General features: G+C 38.8%; 2 protein-coding genes across 5 annotated transcripts in view; one reads left to right on the forward strand and one right to left on the reverse strand.

Moving 5' to 3' along the window:
• Positions 1-122: 122 nt before the first annotated feature.
• Positions 123-10,103, reverse strand: LOC112572442 (serine/threonine-protein kinase Nek4-like). Of its 3 annotated transcripts, none has more exons than XM_025252128.1 (9): positions 9,859-9,994; positions 8,833-8,940; positions 6,874-8,232; positions 6,209-6,451; positions 4,402-4,517; positions 4,035-4,131; positions 3,785-3,871; positions 3,072-3,258; positions 123-2,029 (listed from the first exon to the last, which is right to left on the reverse strand). In XM_025252128.1, the coding sequence occupies exons 3-9, from the start codon at positions 7,024-7,026 to the stop codon at positions 1,329-1,331; spliced, it is 1,584 nt and encodes a 527-aa protein (XP_025107913.1). In that variant the 5' UTR covers positions 7,027-8,232; positions 8,833-8,940; positions 9,859-9,994; the 3' UTR covers positions 123-1,328. The 3 variants fall into 3 exon arrangements, with proteins under 3 accessions (XP_025107913.1, XP_025107914.1, XP_025107912.1); XM_025252129.1 differs by having other exon boundaries at positions 8,833-8,919; positions 9,859-9,991; XM_025252127.1 differs by lacking the exon at positions 8,833-8,940 and having other exon boundaries at positions 6,874-7,003; positions 9,859-10,103.
• Positions 10,104-11,335: 1,232 nt separating this feature from the next.
• LOC112572436 (RANBP2-like and GRIP domain-containing protein 5/6) overlaps positions 11,336-23,616 on the forward strand; it is a 38,631-nt gene continuing 26,350 nt past the window's right edge. For both annotated transcript variants that reach the window (XM_025252113.1, XM_025252114.1), the window contains exons 1-16: positions 11,336-11,493; positions 12,481-12,548; positions 15,197-15,310; positions 15,497-15,540; positions 16,008-16,054; positions 16,218-16,277; positions 17,755-17,817; positions 17,953-18,114; positions 18,226-18,356; positions 18,688-18,817; positions 18,985-19,156; positions 19,346-19,570; positions 19,755-19,844; positions 20,418-20,506; positions 20,748-20,926; positions 21,680-21,800. In XM_025252113.1, coding sequence (XP_025107898.1) covers positions 11,422-11,493; positions 12,481-12,548; positions 15,197-15,310; positions 15,497-15,540; positions 16,008-16,054; positions 16,218-16,277; positions 17,755-17,817; positions 17,953-18,114; positions 18,226-18,356; positions 18,688-18,817; positions 18,985-19,156; positions 19,346-19,570; positions 19,755-19,844; positions 20,418-20,506; positions 20,748-20,926; positions 21,680-21,800 — 1,767 coding nt within the window. In that variant the 5' untranslated portion in view covers positions 11,336-11,421. The remainder of the gene's footprint in view (positions 11,494-12,480; positions 12,549-15,196; positions 15,311-15,496; positions 15,541-16,007; positions 16,055-16,217; positions 16,278-17,754; positions 17,818-17,952; positions 18,115-18,225; positions 18,357-18,687; positions 18,818-18,984; positions 19,157-19,345; positions 19,571-19,754; positions 19,845-20,417; positions 20,507-20,747; positions 20,927-21,679; positions 21,801-23,616) is intronic.

Consider the following 23,616-nt stretch of genomic DNA (forward strand, 5'->3'; position numbering starts at 1 on the left):
CAGAAGGAGAGTCGGCCTCTCCTTGTTCTTTCCTGCTGCAATGATGAATAATAGCTTGAGATGTATGCTTGTGTACAGGGTCACGGGCGGTACAAGGTCACAATCGTCTGAACACTCATTGCTTACATTCCATTTCCTTTATTTGCCGACAAAGAATAAAAAAAAAATTGAAGGGCAGAAAGAGAAAGACAAGAAGAGAAAGGGAGAAAGAAAAGAACTTAAGGGAAGAAAATGGAAAAGAATGAAAAGTACAAAGAGATAGAAAAACACAGAAATCGTATATTCAACAAAAGTACAAAGAAACAGTTGATTCGTATCTATTCTAACACAACCTCCTCAAGAATATATCACAGATGCACAAAGGTTAGCCTACTCTGATTTTCGCCGCTCAAACATACATCAAAAGACACACACATATATAACTACATAATGCCGATGGTAGTCTTGAGTAGTAACCAATCAGGAAACAAAGGTTACTGGTGAGTAAAATAATGAGCCCATATCACTACTGAGTCATTCGCATTCTGAACTAATTCTATTTGATCGACCATTTGTAAACAAACATTGAGCTCTGCAGAAGTACTGGTATAAATGTATTACATGTACTGGAACTAATAAAAAAAAATTATGAAATACATAAAACCCAGCAAAAAGAAAATGAGCAGTCAACACTTTATAATTTGTTCAGCATCTTCAACATTTTCCTCCTTTGGAAAAGAAAAGCTATTATCAAAACAGGAAGGGTTCTGCTTTAATTACTTAAAGTTCAGATCGATAAAGTATTTTTTCCTGCAGAATGAACCTTTATGAAAAAGAGCAGGATTTTATTAACAAAGGAATAAACTAGATCGGATATGATAAAGTTGTGATGAAGCTAGGACGTGGAAACCTGAGTGGAAGATAACTCATAGTGTATGGGTGAGTATTTTATGTCTTGTTTGGTTGACGAATGTTTAGCACTCAGCAACATGGAACACGAAACTTTGGTCGTACAGTAGAATCAAACTGATGTCACCACCGATTCTCGATATTTCCTTTCTTTCTTGTACACTAAACCATTCAATCGCGAATGAAAGAAGCGAAGAAGAGTGGGAAAGCTGCATTTTATACCGAACGAACTACTAAGTCCATATCAAAGCAAAGCACCTGACCTTGTAAACAGGTGCAACATCCACAAAAAAGAAAGCCTGAGGGGAGATCTGAACAACAACTACAAAAAGAAGTAAAAGAACAAGAACAAGAACATGAAAGACAAGAACAGCAGCAAAAACAGCAAAACTAACCAACCAACAAACAAAAGAAGCAAGAAAAAAGAACAAAAGATGTTATCAATGAAGCTCTCGCTGAACCTTCGCCACCTGATCCTGTCTGCTTTGTTGTCGGTACAGCATCTTTTTGTCACGACTCAGATGATGAATTAGGCTTCTAGCAGTAGCTGTGTCCTGAGAATCACTAAATGACATCCCATTCGAGGAATCTGTCGATGTGGAAAGTGGTGAGCTACATTGTTCTCTCTGTGTCTGCTTGTTGCGGTTTGGTATCAAAGTCTTTGGCTGCCCGAGAAGCGAATCCGTGGTCTGAGTCTCAGAGGAAACCAATCTGCGTCGTCTGCTGGACGCTCTCTCTGAAGAGTCCGAAACACGTTGGTGTGTTTGTCTTACTGATGTGGTGTCCTGCAGGGGAGTATTAACCCTTAAGCGCAGAGTCTCGCAGTTCTCTATGGTCAAAGAAGACGTTGATTCAGACGACAAACTGTTTTGTGAACGATGAGAACAAGGCTGCCTTAATGCACCACCTTCCGGTGAAGAAGATTCTGGTTCGTCTGGTGCCTTGCTACACTTGCTGCGACGACGTTCTCGATGGATGCTTGAATGTCGTGGTGTGTTCAAACCTTCCTCTTCTTTGTGTCTGTTATCATAAATAAGAGCGAGAGTTTGTGCCAAGCTGGAAGACCCCTGCACTTGTTGCACATGATCACGTGATGTTAACAAAGGTCGTCGGTGGATGTCACGCTTAGCCATTCTACTGCCTGCAAACCAATAGATGAAGGTATGATTTAAAACGAAGAAAAAGGCAACAAAAAATAACTCGGAAAGCAAGTGTCATATGGCAACATTAAGTGGGACACGGAAATATCCCACAATTAAAAGTCTAGACTAAAATTGACCATGTGTCCCCTGTCCAGAGACCGCTAAAGTAATTGAAATGGAATTGTGTACAGGCTTTCAGGGAAGCAAGTGAAGAAGCGTAGGGCAGACGGTCTTAAGTGGTCAGAGAGGGCCAAGCGTCAGCAGCGGCCTTCTTCGAGGCGTCAATGAGGTCTGTGGCAGACTGTCCGTATGAGGATGGCGGCAAGACAAAAGGAAAACATTCGAGAATTTATCAAACATGGCTGGCAAGACTTACAAGTATGGCTCGGGGAGAAAAGTAGTCTTTTTCGTCCAGCCTGTTGTAGGCTATAAAGCTAATCACTTTTCAGGTCTTTCTTTTGTTCGCGCTGGCTAGTTGATGATTAGGTGAAGGATGCTGGATGCATATGTTCGTCCAATGGCATCCCGGGCTGCTTATGTGTATGTAAATGTATGAGGTTAAGTAAGGGAATGAGAATTTGGAAAGCACTTCTCGGCACGTCAGTGCTGACAGAGAACTGGGTCAGAGTTCTTTGTGATGGAGGTCTACGCGTCTTCCACAGTTTTTTTCACAAAAAAGAATTTGTTTCGAGACCTAGAAATCAGCCAAGAGGGCAAAGAGTCGGGAGAAAGTCGGAACACTTGGGTTAGAGAACCTTGACGCAAGGGGCAGTCGGCAACAACGGAACGTCGGGACTTCCAGCTGTCGTCGTCGAAACTACAAAGGCTATGCCACCAGATCTTGGGTCATCTGTAAAGGTCGGGATGAGGAGCCACCGTTTTTAGAGAAGAAGAAAACGCGTGTGCAACAAACCACCAAATTAAAGGTAAAGAATGACTCCTAGAGCAGACAGGATGCAGACACTGAGTTCTAATTAGGAATACGCATCTCTGTCTTTCTGTTTAATGAGCCGTTACAAACAAGCAGAGTTAGGAACTTACTCATTTTCATTGGAGACGGGTAAAGTTCCGGTTCCGGTGGTGTCAAAACGTCCTCGCCCAACAGACAGCGAAGATGAGAAACGAACTTGGCAGCTGACGGCCTCGTGGCTGCATTCTCTCGCAGGGTTGCCGCAATGAGGTCAACAACCTCCTTCTGATGGCCCTTCGCTTCGACAATGCCAATCACCTGGGACAATCAGACAGGTAAGAGACAACCAATCTTCCTTTTAGTCGTTAACAACTAAAACTTGCATAAAAGTGCTGTATATGTAATGCAGAGTAAGAAGTTCGAAGCATTATTTTCAGTTTTAGAGCGAGATCAAGACAACAAAAGAAACAAACCAATCTCAGTATCCTATTAGCCGCCTAAATAAAGATTTCCGTAGTAAATTTCGTTGCTAGTGTCACTGCCGACTCGTTGCGAAATACGATTTCTATTTTCCGTTCTTCAGCCCACTTTTCTAATTATCTTTTGCACACTTTTCTTTGCCTGTTTGTGATTTCTAATCATAAAGGTAGTACCTCCTTTTACGGATATTTTCTAACAGTTTTTTGTGGCCTAATGCAGTAAGCGATGCATCTTTAATGCAAGATGTTTGCGCCTATCAAAGAGAGTGACAGTTCTACACGTCATGGAGTACACAGGTAGAGAGTTCTAGAAATTGTTATTTTACGAGTCCCTATATCAACCAGAACATTTTCAAAAGTCTTACAGTCTCAGTTTGTTTTCTTCGCAACTTTTCAAATCCCCTGTAGTGGGCAATCTGAGCAGCAGTCACTCCCAGACTCCAAATATCAGTCTGCAACAGTTTTCAACCCATGTACTTAAAATAGCTGGCAGCTAGTACACATAGAGGTGCAGGTGTCATATTGTCATGACATTTCCTAGTCAGATATTAGATAATAAATCTGCTTATACACTAACCGTATATTATTCTGTGAATACTACTGTGCTATACTCACAGGTGTTCTGTACTCTTCTCCCCTTCTAATCTCCGGGCTATGAAAATCAGGATTTCCTTTCACCGTTCTGGTGGTAGAGTTTTTTGCTTCAAGCCGTCTTGGTGTCGAGAAAATTCGCAAGTACAAAAAAATAAAGAAGGCAAGCATTATACAATGTAGACACACACACACACATATGCAAACATAATGAACAGATAGATGTCAGCACTCGAGCACGCATTCACAATACACCCATACATACATTCTTAAGTTGAAACATCCATTTATAGGAAATATTCAACAAGTACTGATTCCAATTTCCTCATTTTCCTGAAGGGAATGTTTGGAGCTTTAATGTTTGGAATAATTTGTTGACAGTTTCCCTCACTTGGCGTCGCCGAAGTCGAAGAGCTTGAGGACGCAGTTGGAGGTGACGAAGATGCTGCTGGCGTTGAGATTGCGATGCAGGATGGGTTGGCGGCCATTGTTTCCCTCGTGAAGGTACTGCACGACGAGTGGCAACAATTCAAGGGGAAAAAAAACAACAAAAATTTTTGATGACCGGCCAGCCACAAGAAGTTACAAGGAAATTATACACATCTCCACACACACACACACACGTGAATAGCGTCAAATGAACCTAATTAAGACGATTGCTATCTCCGGAATGGTTAATCTGCGGACCTCCGATGGGTCAGGGGAAAATAATTGAGGTTTGAAATTTTAGTCGTCGGACAGATACCTGATCACATGACATTTTATGAGTAAGTGAAATTGGCGGCTAGACTTTTCAAGCTTGTCTAGTTGTCAAGCACCCTTCACCACATCATTTCAACTTACCTTACCCTGAGCCTAATCACTGATATCTCATATAACCTCATTCTACTTAACCTTAATCTTTATCCCAGCCTACAAATAAACAAACAAGAGGAAATCAATCACGAAGAGCAAAAGTTATTTACGCGACTAGTGAATTTCTGTATTTATGCATCTTTCTATTCAAACACAAGGTAAGAGGAATGAAAAGAAAGACATGGAAAAGATGAAAGATAAAGGCAGAAATTCCCATCTTTGATGGCACCAGTCTTTATGGCAGTAGCTAGAAGGAAGAGAGAGGAAAATTGCATTTCTTTTCTTTGAAGGTACCGCTTGTTTTCATGGCAGTCGTTCAAATAAAGAGAGGCTTCCATGATAAATCACATTTGGCGATCATTGCTTACGCTGTCTATTTAATAATTTTTAAGATAAATAATAAAAAGTTTTGAGTAAGAACAGATTTTTAATGTTTCTTTTTTTTTTTTTACTGCTATTAACGGGACCCTGTTTATCGCAAAGTACAGTTGGTTGAAAGGAACGACATATTTCTGTCATTTGAAGACGCATTGATTAGAAGTATGAAATTAGCAGCATATTTTATGTTAATGAGAAAGGTCGCCCCTCTGTTTAGTTTATTGTGGGATGGGTTGTTAGAGACCAAACTTGTTTATGATTCCGATACCCATTCCCCCTCTCCCTCTTTTGATGCTTTACCTTTCCCTAACCCTCATATATAATCTACCCTTTCAATCAAGTAGACTAGAAGTTATCTGCGTCACATGGGTATCGAACCGCCGCATCGCCTGTCGCCAGGTTCAGACGCCAGTGCTCTACGTACACAATGTTCTAGCATCATTCGTTGCTTTAAAAAAAAAGAGAAAAAAATCCAGACGCAAGCTATTTCTGTGTCCCACTCAGTGCTTGCGCCCAAGGCAACAGTCTAGTTTGCTAATGGTAGAACCGGACTTGGGTTCGATTGCATTCTATTAAACATTAAAAAAGTGTCGGCTGCCTGAAAAATATGGCGATAATACTTCTTTTGCTCCCCCTCCAACTGCCGCTGCCGCCGCCATCACCACCACTACTAAACTGTGAGGTAACATTCGGTTTTCCCAAACTATTTCGATGATGATAATGACGACGACGACATTGATAAATGCAGTAGCAGTTCATGACCCATGCATACAGATACTCATACACACGTGCACATACACCTATATACATGTATACACGAGAAATGAACAAGAGGAATGTGTATCTAGTTCAATCATTATGATTCTAACCTAAAGACAAGAAAAGCACCTGTCGAATTCTGGCTCTGACTAGGAAGAAGTAGCGGCAGGCAGACAGAAAATAAATGCATTTTAAACTCCGTATACCTCCAGGCCCGACGCAATGTGGAAGAGCCACAAAGGATAAAGTTGTCCACATGGTGTTTGGAGGTCCATCTCCTCCAGCAGAACAGACAGGCACCAGGAGACAGGTTCCCACAGCAGGTACATGATGTCATTTGGTGTGTGCCAGGCGGTTTCGTACTGGACGATGTTCACGTGACGCAGCTGACATGCGTTGGCGTGGTCCGTGTCGGCTCTGGTGCCGATGGTCGCCTTCTTTAGTAGATACTTGTTAATTACAAAAAAAAAATTAACTGAGGTTTAAAAGAGAAAAACGGATATTAGAAGGGATATTTTATACATTTGCTTTGTGTTTTGCCTGTCAAAGCATGCGTGCCCTCTCTCTTTTTATCCCACATTCACACCCAGATGTACACGGATATAAACAAGGGCACAATCACCTGCGCGCGCCTTTATCTCTCTTTCTCTCACTCAGTAATTACTTTCGGATTCTTATCACTGACCTACTTGTAACAGAACAGGCCTTCCAAAGCAAAGCTTTTTATTTGTGTCACTGCTCACCTGGCTTCGTGCCAGGCCTACTACTGCTTAACATGTTGGCAAACAACTTCAGTCATGGAGCTCAGTCAATGGTGATCATGTAGTTTCTGATCACTGACAGACGACATTCGGGTGCGCTGGCAACTCACCTGTCTGTCTGTGTCCTTCTCCTTGCAGGCGAAGAGCTTACATGTGTTTCCTGGGTAAGGAATTTCACCGAGAATCTGAAAGCAGCGTTCCTTTTCACCAGGTCTCCTCGGTTTCTTCACTTCTTTGTCACTGTCAGAAAACAGACCAGCCATGTTGCAGAGTTTTCTGTACTCGATTTTTCTATTGTGAAGTGTTTACGATTAAATTTCAGCCATCAAGGTAAAGAAAATTATAAAAATTTCTATGTAGAGTAGTAATCCTCTCGTATGAAGGTCCCCTGCTCATCACGACCGAGTCAAGAAGCTTTTGGCAGTAACAGATATTTCTCAACACGTGTTATTAACTTTTCGTCAGTCTTTCGTGGGCCAATCAAAAATGGATCATCAGAATTTCAAGTTGTAGCCACGAAATATTTGTGTCCCACAGCTCCAGAACTTTCAGTCAGCAAGGTGTCGTTGACAGGTATCCACGCTGCTGTTAACCGTTAGTCGTAGTAGATACATTGTCGTCGACAGCGCTTGGCAGACTGTCGGTTCAAAACGGTGGATGCCTCGTGATGTCGTTTATTGAGCTAGTATTTCAGCTAGTGTTTACAGCACAGTCAAAATGTGCGGGGAATTTACTTCCCCCTCCCTCTCCTAGCCCCACACCGAGCTGATAAATAATACTTCCTGTTCGATTTCCTATGGTTATGAAGCGAGTTTATAGCCAGCCCTGTGTCTTCGGTCAGGGCCGTGCTTAGGGGCAGGCGGACGAGGCATCTGCCTAGGGCCCCGCGCTTCAAGAGGCCCCGCGCTTTTGATTGTAACCTATTGACGAACGTTACAAATAAATTAATCGTAGGTTTATGTTGTAATATGTATGCAGTGTGCTGTCAATGATAAAAGATGAGATATCCCTGAGGAAAAAAGTGACTTTAGATCCCAACTAAAACCGTGTGATCGTGGCGTGAGGGCCCCGCACATGTCCTTTGCCTCGGGCCCCGCGGGGGCTAAGAACGGGCCTGTCTTCGGTCTTGTTAAAATGAGAGCTTTCGTGTCATCTGCTGCTCTTTGCTTATTCCTACTCAACTCTTCTGACTGTGAATTCATGCATTTCATGAATGTGTATGTGGTGAGACCGATCAGAGGTCACATGTACTTTTTTTTGGAGGGGGAGAGACAATCGGCAAATGTCGAGGCTTTCAGTGAAAGGAGCGCAGCTCTTTGATGCAGTGTTGGTACGCTGTTAGCAGATCACCAGGAGCTTGTCACGTTGAGCCACACACACGAAGCCATGCGTCTTCCTCTTTGACCTTACTAAAGGCATCTTGTAAAATAACTTCGCGATTGTTTTTCCTGACAAGTCTCCTTCAGCACCTGCACAACATTCGAATTTAAGTATTTATTTGGCATTCATTCTGTAATCACGTGATCTGGCTCAATTGATCCTTTGCCTGTTTGAGTGGCGGTAAACACGTTCTGTATAATAAGACTAGAGAGATAAGAGCTCTTGAATTGAAGGAGGCAAACACGTTAACGTTTACAGTTAGCCGTGAGTGAAAGTTGAGGGCAGGTCGTCTTTTCTGAGCTCCTATTCATGGATAAAGGTAACTTATCCAAGGTTAAAAAAAAAAAATTCCTAATTTAGCGAAGAAATCGGTGGGTAAAGTAACCCTACCTATAAACTAACGTCATGAACCACTGAGTGGTTAACTGACCAACTAGAATATAGAGAAATCTCAATAAATGGTGATGTTCAGCTATAATAATACATGTAGTAGTAAAAAAATGCAGAAAGCTAAAAAAAAAAAAAGCTACAGAAAGGTAAGGTGCAGGCGAGAATGAGAGAAAGGGATCCTAGACCTCTGAAAGTTATGGGTACTTTAAAGTATGCAGTAGACGTGTATTCATTGTCACATGACTTTCGTAAAGAAACATTAGTTGACTAGCATTACAAAACTATCGGCTTAATTGTACCTTTACTTTGTCTACATGGCTGATTTGTTGTGTAGGAAGTTCTACATGTCTGCGGTCTTGTCCGGATAGCTGGCAATTCACAGATTTCTGTATCCACCATGAAAGGTTCTAATAAAAATTTAAGGTGCATAAATAACATTAATTCTATAATAAACCTAGAAGTAATGTATGATCATAACAACGAAGGACAACCATCTCCTGCAACAAATTTTAGACTTTTGTCTAAAGAATTCTTGAATCTGTTCAAAATTGGTCCCGAGTTAGCTGGTTCATAAAGTATTGTTAACCGCACACAACAAAATAGACAAACATAAAATCTCTGAAATTACAATTATTTTATTCTTGATCTTGGATGTAGTATTTGATAGAATATTTGTGTGTGGGTCATCTACCTAATATCAGCAAGTCGTAAACTTTCTCCAATCCAGTCCCAAATGTTTTCCACTGCATTGCTGCACTGACTTAAAAAAAAAACTAACCCTGTTCATTTCTTTTAAAAGACTACACATTTTTTTCCATTTGCCCTTCACTCATGCCTCAATGAAAAACCATTGCTGCCAAGGCTAATTTTCACAATAATGACATAGTGACAGGGCATAGCACTAATATGTACTTGCTATTTGTGTCAGCCTTTGTTAACATTTATTTACATGACTGTAGCCTAAGAGTAAGCAGCAAATCTAAATATTGTAAATAGAAAGTTTCATGCTTCTTTCTGAAAACTACCTTCAGAAACATATTTACTTCATCATTTGAGAATACATTTTTAGATCAAAGTGAAGTCTCCTAATTCACAATTTTTTTAACAGCATTATTTATTTGTGCTGCAGAAGTGCCATCACCTACAAAATCCCCACAAACACCCCACACAAACCTTTTGGTACTGTCAAATTCGCTAGTGCTTTATATATATGATCCTGAATAATGACATAAGAAATTTACAACCAATTTCATCTAACTGCGGTGCATCTATAATTTAATTTTTTATGGTGACCTGTAGCATCAAACGTTCTTCTTCCTATTTACCTCCAGTGGAGCATAGGTCCGCAACTACACCACACCATCGGTTCCAGTTCTGGGCATTTCTCTCCAGTTAGGACTGTGTCATGCCAGCTGCCTTCACCTTGCTGTGGACTGATCTCCTCCATGTTGCCTTGGCCATGAGAAGCTGAATTGGCGAGCAGACTTCCCGAGGGCTTTAGCCAACACGCATCACAGGCCCTTCTGAAGAGGAATCTTCTCATCCAGGCTCTTGTTGTACTTGTGTTGCATTTGCGGTTTCTGTAGCATGGGTTGTTTTACAGGGTCAGGTTGCTAACCCCATGCAAACCTCCTTTTTCATCCAGGCTTGGGACCGGCAGGTTACCCGGGGGCTTTCCAGGCGGAGTTAGCATCAACCCTGGCATAGTTTTATTTCTTTATAATTCTACAACTTAGTGTATAGCAAGAAAATACAATGAGAAAAGAATAACTTTCTTTCAATTGTTTTTAATAAATGTTTGAACCCACACATTCCAACTTTCACATTTATCCACATTATGGGAGTATTTAAGAACACACATTTATTAATTTTACATGTGACATAACATTACAGAAGAGCTTTTATTGTCAATGACTGTCATTAATGATCTAATTCAATTTACAGGTCTACTTTATAAACCCATGCATTATTGTATTAAAAAATGTCAATCTACTAGTTTTATTGTTTGGATAACTGATTAGAGGACCGACCGCTTGAAGCTTTTTATATTTGTTTACCTTTTTTTAATACAAACACACAGAAAATATCCGTGACATCTAGTCATAAAACTGCATGCTATTTCAGACTATTAAATACTATAGCACTCTTCCTACCAGTGTTATATTTCTCTAAATGTTGACATTTTCACAAAGATCGTGCTTTCCCAACAAATGTGCAGAACTGTACAGAATTATTTTATATCGCTGGTTGTTTCTTCTAAATCAAGCTTGAATTACATTAAAATGAATAAAATGGACCCAGATGAAATACGGCAAAATAAAGGTAAACACAAGCTAGCGTGTCTCTAGTACTGATGGCGTTGCTAATACTGCTACTGGAATGAAAACAAATGTACTGATCGGTGACTCACCGCCAGCACAATATATGATCCGATCATAGACGTCTCTGTGAATTGTTGAATCGAACATACTCGTCTCCTCCTTTTGGTTATGTCTTGCGTAACTGGTCCTTTTCCTCTCGCGATTGATGGAACTGAGTATAAACTTCTTGAGGTGGAAGAATTACTGCAACCATGCACGTACACAACATGTGTGCGAAATTTTGAAAACAGAGTTTTTACCCCAACTAAGGGAAGTCACTAGCAGGTGATGACGTCAACCTCACAGGAAAATGCTTGAACTACTTTGGCGACATACTATTGCAAGAAAATAACTGATGTTAATATAGTTTATTCTTTATTACTCAATGAATATAGAGCCTCAAATATTAGTATATGAAATTCAACAATATCAAACTTGATGATAACGACACCAGACTGACTTGCGGGACATGAGAGCCATTACCTGGCGGCATTTTGAGCCTCTACTTGACTCTGAACATTATTCAAAATGTTTAGAAGAAAGCAAGATGTTGATAGACACGTGACAAGCATCCTTGGAAAAATCAAGGATGAAAGAGAGGTGAAACATTATTACTAGTGCAAATTTGTATGCTATTAGCAACAGTCCTTTAAGTGTCCAAAATTTAAAAAAAGGAACTAGTATCATGTGAATCATTAAAGCACTATGAAACTCATTTCATCTTCACTGGTTTCGAAAGTACGTGGGATATAAGAAAATAAATATTCATAATCATAGTTATAGATCGAAAATGTTTGAATTTTTCACTTTAATAAATGTGGGCGTGCTTTTCGGACTTCATGGTGAATTTTTACAGTTATTTCAATGCCGTAAATGTGGGTAATTGCGTAGCGTACTTTTAGGACTTCATGGGGAATTTTTACAGTAATTTCAATGCCTAATCATCATTGGAAATAGTGGCCTAATGTGGAAATTAGTTGATATAAATCATTTGTAAGATTAAACCAAACTAATGAGCAAAGATGATAGTTTATAATTAAGGGTATTCAGGAGGTGGAAGAAATTGGAGCTTGGGAACCTATATTTTAGAACATGTTACAATGAATAATAAATATTTGTTCCTTGGCTTTCCTATTAATAATAAGTATAATTTGCAGGAGACATCTAAACTGGCAGATCAAACATTTTAACGATTTGTATATATCTTCGGTGGTGAAAACACAAGAGTTTATATTAAAACATCTATTGGCATGTGATTTTTTTTTTCACTCTGAAGTATTTGCTGGCATCATAGGGATCACATTTTATCTCTTGGTGACAGTTTCACGTGGCAGTCAACTTAAGTTTTGTAAGGACATTTGTTTGTGGTCTTATTTGTTGCCATGCTTTCCTCACAAACAGCTACAAGTAACTGGATTGGCATCTTTACGTTCTCTACATATATTATAGCTTATTTAAGATAGTATCTAACAGTCAATAAGAATAGTCAGTTTCAGAGATATACCATGTTAGATAACTTTGCAGGACTGTGAAACTTCTGACATCTTTGTGGAATCTATCTTTATATACATTAACACTTCATTGCAGAGAAGTGCAAGGGGATACCAAATTGCAAGACTGTACTTTGAAGTCAGGGAATTTAAGACTGCTCACAGGTAAACTACAAGTTCTCTTGGGGAATTTCTTGGCTCATCTTTACTAAGCTTGGTCTAAATTTAAAAAAAAGTATGTGTAGATCAAGCTTAAGATGAAAATTTGAATATCTCCAGAAACCTATTTGAGCTGATAAAGATATTATTCTGCATAGGAGGCACGGGTCCCATTCAAGATAATATGAGCTGTCCATTGAAAGTCTTTTGCATAGGAGATATATATATATTATGCAGTGACTGTCAGGAGCAAAGTGCCATTGTTTACACACGAGAGCTATATTAGCAGGGGTAATTGTTACGCTAGCATGATGGTCAGGCCTACATGAATGAAGTTGACCCACAAGCTTCTCAAGTTGGATCATTTTGGAAAGTAGAAATTATTTCTTGGGCATTCAACGTCTTCGTTTATTGAGGACAGCAATAGCCACCTTCTCACAGAAAGCAATGCTGTTCTCAACCAATGGATTGAGTAGTGCAAAGACCTGTACAACTTTCAGCTGAAGACCAATGCTCACATCCTTCAAAACAACCAGACTAGAAACAGTGAATCTGCAGACCTACCAGTCCTACGAGAAAGGGTTGAAACAGCTGTACACAGTCTGAAGGGAGAAAGTTCATAAGGCGCTGATAATGTGCCCGCTGAGCTGCTCAAGTAGGGGTGGGGGGTGGAGAAACTACAAAAGTCTGCACTGTCCTGTGCCAAAAGAGTCTGGGAATGCATGGAATGGCCCAAAGAAAAGATGCAATCACAAGTCATACCCCTCCCATAACAAAGGGAACAGCAAACAGTGCCAGTACTACAGAACCATAACCCTTATCTCAGCCACCGAAGCAAAGTCATGCTAAAGGTCATACAAAACCTCATCAGCACCACAGCAGGGGAGCTGCTAGTTTCAGACCATGTAGAAGCACAGCTGTGCAGATCTTCAGCATTAGTGGAGCCTCTACCACAAGTTCATTGACTTTATAAAGGCATTTGACAGTCAGGTATGAAGGGTTATGGCTTGTGACACAAAACTTTAACATCAAAGAAGGGCTCATTTACGTTGGCAAAGTGCTATATAAGTGACTGCATCACTGCTGAATATACAAATGGTTTACTGTTACAGTAGGCGTACATCAGGGAATGTTCCCTATCACTGTTGCTAAATATTTTCTTGGACAACATCATGCTCAAAGCTTTCTATGACCATCATACTTCCATTTCCATTGGTGGAAGGCCGATCTACAATGACATAGATCAGTAAGAAGGCATTAACAAAGAACTGCCAAGACATCACCCACAGACTGACAGAAAATTCAATCACTTCTGAAATAATAATATGTGTTTTCTTGTACAGCGCCTTATCCTAGTCTTTGGTCAGCTCAAGGCGCTTCACAATTGGCAGAAGGTTATGTGATGTCAAAATAAGATTCCTACAAAATGTAAGTGTTCAGCGGACAGTGACACCACAGGGCAATGTCCACATACAGCACTAATAACAGTCCGCAGTCCACGTATCAATTGCCGTGATATAGCCCTAGTTGCCAGCACGGCATTAAACACAAATAAACAAAATCCACATATCAAAACATCATACAAGCCTTTAATACACTCCATAGCAAATGCAACAAATCCAACAAGACGGCACAAGTCTGACTGGAACGAGGAATGGGTCCAGCACAAGCGAAAATTCACTGGTCATCAAAAGGTCAAGACAACATGAAGCCCACACAAGCCCAATTGACAGGTGCTGGTGAGGGGACAACTGACTGATTCAACAACAACACGTGCATTTCCATTGTGCTTGCACTTTTGAGAGTCAGTATTTTCTGAGCATCTTTTATCAACAGAGACACTGTGCTCAGCTGTGCTTCTGATGGCCATCACACATGGCCAGGCTCAGGTGTGGGAAGGGAAAAACTTGGGTGTTATATTTACCACTCAATTATCTTTTCACCTTTAATTCAAGGGGTAATGGGGAACATGAAATAAATTATTTGAATTATTAATTTAAATACTTGGAACGAAGTTTATAAGTTGTACAAAACATTTGTCCAAATCTAGAGGATGCAATATAATTTGGTGTCCATTTTTGAAAAGTCGTAGATGGTCTAGGGAAAAGCAACAAGATTATTGTTGTAATGTAATAAGTAATACTTAAATATTTAAAGCTCCATTCACTTAAAGGTTGAAGAATGTAAAGTGATTTAATTCAGGCATAAAATCATTAATGGCTTTTGTGGTATTAATAACCGCAAATGTTTTAGTAAATCAATACTAGTCAATAAATATAAATAAGACAAATTTTAAGAGTAAGATTTTTACTACTGTTAACTAGACATTGCCTTACAAATATATAAAAGCATAATACTCATTTCCTACTAACATTCAATTTTAGCGAAACACTAACAGTAATCTTCTGGATAGGTTTCCAAATTTGCAGATCATTTTTATAACTTTTATTAATGAACGAAATGTTTCTGGCTTGCATATGACATAAAATAAAAGGAGATGTTTGAATGGCTGTGAAAAATTCTGTGGCCCCAACATATTGCTGCTTAGCATTCTTAAAGACTACGATCAGATTCATTATTATGTGAGGCTCAGACTACCTTACATTGCTGTTGTATGCTTTTTAGACTATGGTCAGTATCATTATTATGTGCAGATACCTAGGGACATTTCTCAGCGTGCGGAGCTCGGTGCCACAAGCCTACCGACTACTTGGACAAATTGAAGAATCACTTGGTAACAAAGAGGGTGCTGTAGAAGCTTACAAAAGGTTAGAGGACTTTTTTTAAAAGTACTTTATCATTCTTCTAATGATTGGAGGGTGCATTTCTGGTGCATATTTTTATGGAGTCACTTCTAGGAGGGAATGCGTTCTAAAATTTTGCGATACAAGTCATGGTGCCATGAATTGTAATGTCAGTTTTCCAGCAGTTCATCATTTTTATTTGCATTTTAGGTGCATTGAGGTTGGTGGCACAGAAAAGGAGCTTACTCTGAAAAGTAAGTTTTTCCCCAGAAATAGGTCACAGCAGTCAATAATTTCTTTCTTGTGTATCAGTTTGAAAAGTGGGAAATTGTGAGTTTGTGAGAATCTCTGGTAAGAACTTTTGATTGTGTCAATTCTTTTAAGAAGTGTGCTTTGGTGGTACTTGCTTTATTTTATTTTTTGTCTTGTGCTTCATATATTAATATGTAATTGCATAGTAAGTTCTTATCTGAATATTTGACACACAGCATAGAATTTTCCAGAGGTGCTGTTTTCACTTTGTCAGAAATGGTCACTGGTGGAAAGTAAAAAGTATGATTTTGTTTTCACCACATAGGTCAATAAACACAGGTGATCACCATTATGAATTTTCTATATTTTAAGTGGAAAATTAAGCACCAAATTTTTTGTTAAATAAAACTTTTGATGTGTTAATTATATTTTACCCTTTCAGTTTATCCTGTGCATTTATTTTTTGCAGTCTGTGAACTGTATGCAGAAATCGGTGTGGACCCAGGCATAGGAAAGGTATGCCGCTTGAAGTTCTTGAAAGCACCATTTTATGACGGATGACTTTATATTTAGATTAGATATTATGTTCATATCTTGATGCCATATAGTAAAAGTTCAGTAAAAGAAGATGTCTGTAGATTGTGTCTTGTCTCTATGAAGGATTTTCCCTTCTTTCCAGTTCTGGTTGGAAAAGGCTGAACAACTTTACCCATCCAGTGATGTTATATTCAAACTTAAGGTAAACTGAGAATTATGGTGTGCACATGGCTTTTAAGATATAATACAAGTTTTCTGAATGAATTGTCTTTTCTTCTATAAAAAATTGCAACATTTATTATTGTGAATAATATTCGCATACTGTAGCTTGGTTTAATAGTTGTCGTGGATCCCCCAGCGTTACTGGATGCACGCTTGCCACCTCTCACACAGCTGGCATGAACACACACCCCCTCGCTCAGCCAGAGGTGGGACATGACGTACCTATCAAACCTTTTATGAACATAGACCACAAGAAAGAGGAAATAAATGATACAAATAAGAAGTTTAATCACATGTAAATGAAAATGAGAAAAGAGGAAAAAATGATTGGAGAAATACACATACCCAAACACTCAAGAAAACGGGACTACCCCATGCCAGACGCTGTTAGTTAGGGATATTATTAAAGAAACCAAACACTCGCACGCACTGCGACACAGTAATGTCAGAGTTCTTATCCCTGAGGCCTAACATTAGGTCTAGAACACCGTGTACTCTGTTTACACTGTCTCCTTTAGTTTCTGTGTCCTTAAGTGGCGCTCATGCTGACCACCACTGCACTGTCCGTTTGACACTGTCCCATCTGCTAACAGTAACAGCCTTCCAGTCCTCCCCTAGCTTGCTTTATCACTCCTGGCTGCTGTGTAAACACACAGCACCTTGCCTAGGCGATTTCTCACCGCTTTCCAAAAACAACCCATTCCTCTCACTGTCTTAGGAAGAATGCCCCAGAGGACGCTAGGCTCTGGGGTTCATTACATTGTCTCAACCTTTCCCCATGAACCAGATAAAAATAGCCTGAAATATGACATCAGATGTCGTCTGCTGTAAGCTGCCTTTCTAATGCTGGTACGTCCTAAGCACTGAGCGAAAGGCAGGCATAGAAAAATGTCTGACAGTGACATTAGCAGTTAGTATTGACTAACTAGATTTATGCTTTACATAATTTAGAAGTGATGTAGTCTTGTCATAAATTTATGCTAAAAGTGTTAAAGTTACTTCCGTTTCTTTATATTTTGTATACCATGCATCAGTTATTGTATTTATAATATGCATGTTTTTATTTATTCTCTCATTGTTTCACTGCTAAGAGAATTGGATGGCACAAAGATCGAAATATTTTGTCTTGTTTGACCAAGTGAAACCCCATTCTGCTAGTTTTGAGAAAAAAAAAAAAAAAACATAAAAAAAAAAAATTCAACTGAAAGCTTTGAAAAATTGCAGTATAGTTGGAAAGAAGCATTCAGCCTGCCAGTACAGTTTTTAGTATTGTACTTTCCCCCATTTATACTGCAAAACTGCTTATTTTCAAATTGAAAACCACTAGATGCAAGTTTTGATTTGTCAAAGACCTACCTATGTAAGGCCTAAAGTATAGTTGATTTAGGTGAGTTACATTTTGATTTTGTTGCAAGCAATCATTTTAGTTATGGACTTTAATTTTCTGTATGTTACAGGAAAAACTCCTGGCAGTGACAAAGAATGATGATGAACTCGAGAAACTGATTTGTGCTGAGTTGGTAAGAGACTCTGAAAATCTTTAGTTTTCTTTTAAAGGGTCACTGACATGACTTACAATGTCCACAAATTATAAACATACTGTTATGTCTTCAAAAGTACAGTTTCTGACAGTGATACACATCTTTTTGTATTAGGTCAAAAAGCCAACAGATGTTCATCTGCGCATTCGGTTATTACGGCTCTATATGGCTTCAGGCCGAATTGAGGATGCCTACAGAAATGCTGTGGAAACCGATAAAACAACAGCATTCACTAATGTACTGCCATGGTACGAGTGTGTCCTTGATGTGTTTAAGGTGAGCAGCTTTATGCAGCATACAGGATCCATGTCAGCTGATGTAGTGCTATGTGTCCCCACCATACACCATTAAATAAGCTTACTCAAGGAATTTGTTTTTTGTGAACAGCTGTACCAGCTGGATAGGAATTGTAATCAGGATCCAGTGTTCATGCTGCACTATCTGTTCGTGCTCTGCAACCTCACCTACCTTCGACTGATCCATAAGGATGTGGTGGAAAGTGCAGAGGCCCTTCACAGGTAGGTGTATCTGAGAACATTTGTTAGCTTAAAAATTTAGCTCGTTTCCTAGGTAATAGTTATACGTGTCAGTTTACTCACAAATATTTAATATGTTTGTATGTGACATGTAATCATCCTGTCAGCATTCATGGATGAGACTTTGGCATGCAGCAGGATAAAAAAAAAAAAAGTGAAAAGTTGTTCATTGTTGGATTGGATTTGCGTGCCTCAAGTGTGTGGCTTCAGAAAAAATAGATCTCTAGAAGAAATAGGAAGGTTCTATTCTACAAGATTATAAGGTTTAATTTAATGTCCCAATAAGTGTGTGACCAACACTTGTCTGTGGCAGTTTTGACCAAGCTGTGCAGTCAGCACTGATCATCAACAGCCCAAGTGAAGAGTGGGATGCTTTCATCATAGAGATGCAAGGGCAGTTGTTTTTCTTGGCTGGGACTCTTCTTCTCAAGAGAGCACAGAAGGTATTTAGCTCGTTTGCACTTGATAGATGAGTGTAGCTTTTTTTCGGTTTTGATCCCTTAACGATCTTTAAATCCCGTTCATGTAATTTTTCCACATCTTTTTCTACTTGACCAATCAGGTTAACATTAAATTTTCACAATTTATTTTTTTATTCCTTCGTGTACAGGGCAGCCTCTCCTGGAATAATATAAAACCGTTAGCAGGGGTGTTTTACCTGCTGTGCCAAACAATACCTACCATTGATGCACAGGCCACATGGTTTGTACGCCCTCCACCTGAGCGAGAGAAGTTATTAGGCTGGTTATACAAAAACAGCTTCTTTCGTTTGAGTCAGACAGGTAAGGATGCCATACAGTCATTTGGTTTGATAAGAAATGTGAAAATATTAGTAGTTGACCCGGTTTGCACATTTTTTTATTTTTTTTTTATGTTCAAAGGTCTTGCTGCGATCATATCGTCTTCATGGCTTTTTGAATGTAATCTTTGGCACTGATGGTCTTTTCTGAAAACGTGTTCTTTGCCTGCAGGTCACACTTTGTATCAGTTGTGTAATGATGACACAGCAACTTATGCTGAACGACTGCAGCAGCAGTGCTGTTGCCCTGTTGGCCAGGAGCGTGCATACGAAGCGCTGTTTGTAATGCGTGAAATGAGGACAAGTCACACTGGGTCATATTTGATGAACACATACAAGTTCTGCAATACCACTCTGAGCATGCCAAGCCAGTCCCAGATGTATGATGTTGACAGAGGTACGTGGCTCTTGTTGATAAAATAGCATGACGTGCCCTGCTTTTTTTATTTTAAATGCTTGAAATTAGAATACAGGTTATTCTTTTTATTGTTGACAAGAATTCTTGTGTGCCTTTTACTTGGATAATGCATATCTTTCTATCTATTTTATATGGTAATGCAACTTTTTTGGTTGTTTTGTAGTGGCTCACACCTTTCACCCAGACAACCTGTCAGAGTTGGTGTGGATTTGCTTGCAGCAGTATTCTTTTGATGACCCATTCCAGCCAGACTGTAAGTTTGTCTTTTATGAAAACAGGCAGACATCCCTTGTTCTTTCGTGTCCTGGCACTTAGTTACCTCTCCTTAGTAATTCCTAAACATTTTCTTGAATTAGTCTCATAAAATTCATTTAATTTTTCACCCACGTTCAACTTTACCTTTCTCCTTCATAAATTCGCTTACAAATATTAGTACATTCACTCGCATTGTAAACGGTTCTAAGTTTCACAATATAAATGGACAAAAAAGGATTTTACTCAAGTTTACCTTGGGTTGCTGAGGAACTACTCTTCCTTTTACAAACTTCACATACATCTTCCTGCCACACAGGCTTATTCGCAAATCCTAACCGAGTTTACAGTGAACACTCGGTGGGTTCTGAACTTTCACATACTCTTGCACTCACAACAACACACATCGCATTCACAACTGGGGGGGGGGGATGGGGGCAACTCTGACGGGTGTGCCTAGTAGAACTTCTTTGATAGTTGTTGGTTTACTTTTGCTTATATGTCACTAGACGGTAAAACCTTTATCCCAAGTGTTAAAGGAAGTACCATACATTGTTCACCTTTGTGCTTACAGATAACTTCAGGTTGTTTGAGACTCTGCAGTACAGTGTTAACAACATGGAGAATGGAACACCAGAGTCTTTGTGCCAGCTGGATACAGAGGTAAGAAGTTTATTACATTTAGTTTTATTTACTGGAATGATAAATGTTAAATGTTTAGTATTCTGGGTGAGACAACAGTTTTAGATGGTGACAACAAATTTTCAACTGTTATACCATTATCAGCGTACAAAATGTAGGCATGTTAAGTCTGTATAATTTTAGATATAATGTTCATAGCCATTTCTTTGCCTTAAGATTGATATCTGTTTGATCTTACTTTTTTTTTAATGTACAATTTCAGGCATTTCTCTATGCCACCGTTCGCTGCTCGGCACTTCAAGTTAAAGAACAACAAATGTTTCCTGAACGTGACATTGCACAGCCAGCTTTGTTGCCCCTTTGTCTTTGCAGAAAGCTGTGCACACCTGAACAGGAACAGTGGTGGAAGACAGCTTGTAGCTTCTACAACAACAGCATCAAGTGAGTGGCCCATTTCTTCTCATTACCAAGGACAAGTCACTATTCGATTATCTCATTGGATAGTGTCGGGATCAGTGACCAGATTTGCTTACTCTTTTGTAGACAAATCTTATGATTATTATTTGAATTAGTAATAAAAATGATTAAAAATACAGACTCCTGGCTTTCTGGTCTGATATAATATGGGATTCTCATCCCATCAGTGTCAGCATGGTCAGCAAAATCTTCCCTACTTTAAGAATCATTTTATGGATTTTGTATAGTCTGCCACCAGTTTAATAGATCGACACGTTTTCGTGTTTTCATCAGTTGGGAGATAGATGCCACAAATGACTCAAAGTGAATACAAAAATGCAAGAGTGTCTGCTGGAAAGCATGTGCCAAACACACAAAGGAATTGCATAATGAGCCAGTAGCTTTAGTTTGATTTTTCCTACACAAGCCCGCGTATGTGTTGACTGCAATAGTCTGCAAGTTGATATGCATATACAACAGTGTATTTTCCTGGAATTCATTGTCACAAAAAAGTAAAATTGCATAAAGTTGACCCTAATCACCTTCCTGGGCCTCTGCTACCAGACTGCTGTGTGCGATTTATGACTTGTTTTGCGGAGGTGGGTCACGAATGTTTTTGATATCCTTATGTAATGTGAGTTCATGAAATGAGCTGTTTCAAGTATTATTATGAGATGGTGCTATTTGTTCAACAGTTGTGACAAGATCATTATGCAGGCTTTTTTTTTCTTTTGACAGAGATAACTTCTCCCAAATGCGACACATTCTTCAGCAAGGTCTGGAAACTGTGCGTCTGATAGGAAACCATGGCATGAGCGTACCCATGGTGATTCATTTGGCCAAAACATTTGATTCAAAGGTACAGTGATTTTTTTTTAAAATTGTTATTGGAAATATTTCATGAACAGGATGCCATTTTAAACATGATACCCCAGGATCAAGGGGAAAAAATGTACTTGATAATAAAAATATAGATAATAAAGTAATGCCAGTAATAAAAAAAAGTTTGGTTGTTTTCAGTTTGACTATTTCTTCTTTGAGACTGGAGTGTATAATTTTTGTTCATTATGCAACTTTTATTTTGCATGTGTTAGGCAACCCATATTTTACATTATTCCTTATTGGTCTTGCTGATTCATATATAGCCCATGTCTGCCTGCATCTGTTATCATGTTGTGCGTATAGACAGAGACCTTGTCCCTCCATTTGTTTAGCTTTTCAGCAAATCTGAAGACGACCATAAAGGACACCATTGTCTAAAGGATGTTGATAAATGGTCTGATAATTATTTGCAGTTTAATCAGAAATGAGTGATTAACATTGTTAGGTAGTACTTTCCAAAAGAGAAAATTACAAAGATTAAGGGCAGATTGAAAATTGGTTTTGTGTATTTGGTATTTAATCTGTTTTGAGCAAGGAGATAGGCCTTGTCTTGGCAACAAGGTTTTGATTATTTTACATAGTGCCATATCTTATCCAATGAGGACATTCTTCATTGTTGAGGACTCAGCAGATAATAACATAAATTCTTGTAAAAAGTTCTTTTAACAAAATGGTGCCCTCATGAATACAAGATTGCTTGCATGGTCTGTTTGACATGTTGTGCATTTAATGTTTGCAGCGAAGTCCTTGTCGTGCCCGCATGACTCGAGATGAATTGGTAATTAACTCCCCTAGTCTTTGCTTTCTCAAGGCTTGCTACCGGTTTTCGGTTATTTGATGGAGAACTAGCATGCTATAACTGAAGGTCATCTCACCCTGTCATATGCCCACTATCAGCTGTTGGTGAAAATACTGTTATTTATTAATCAAGACTTTTTGTTTATTAGAAAGGGCAAAATTGTTTCACATTTGGGGTTGAATGTCTTCCTTAAGCTGTGTAATTTACATAAGGTCATTTGCCTTGTCAGCATGTTGCACAGTGATCTTCTTGTTTGCACATCGTGCAATATGTTGACTTTTTCTTTTGCTAAAAATGTTTTTCAGTACTTTTTTTACGCACTATAAATTTCTAATAAAAGTAAGATCTCTCGATAATTGTTTTAACTGCAATAATGAATAACCATTAATTTCGTGTAAAATGATTGGCCTGTAAGTTAAAATAAAGCAGTTGCATAGAAAGTAGCCAAGTAGTACATATAAAGCATCAAATACTGTTAACAATAAGAAATTCTGAAATTTGGTGTTGAAAACTAGTGTTGTATGTGCAGATTTTGGCTCATTAAACTTTATGTTATTTAGACCATACATGTGATGTGATCTTTGTTTCTGAAACATTATCTTTGTGCATTTGAGGTATTTCTGTGTTCTAATAAACTCTTCTTTGTATTCATTAAAAAGGCATTTACAGAGCACTGCATGTAATTTTTTATTGATATTAGCTGAACTTGATATTTGTTAAAAATGGAACTCTGAAAACAGAAGAGAAAGCAGTTTTGTTTGTTAAATGACATTAAAAGGAAGTATAGAGCGTAACTCTTCTTGTAAGAATTTTCTGATGTGATAAAAAAAAAGCCATATTTAGAAGAAAAAAATGCTGCTTATATTATGATTGTCCGTAATGTTTAAAAAGTGTAGTTTCTGCTAACAAACTCGCTTAGGATTAACAGCAGTGTTCTTGGAGAGGGATGTTTAAAGTCTCAGAGATTTATAGTCGAAGTGTGGAGGAAAATTTG

The sequence above is a fragment of the Pomacea canaliculata genome, linkage group LG9 (genome assembly GCF_003073045.1).
Source record: "Pomacea canaliculata isolate SZHN2017 linkage group LG9, ASM307304v1, whole genome shotgun sequence".
In the NCBI taxonomy this organism is placed as follows: domain Eukaryota; kingdom Metazoa; phylum Mollusca; class Gastropoda; order Architaenioglossa; family Ampullariidae; genus Pomacea; species Pomacea canaliculata.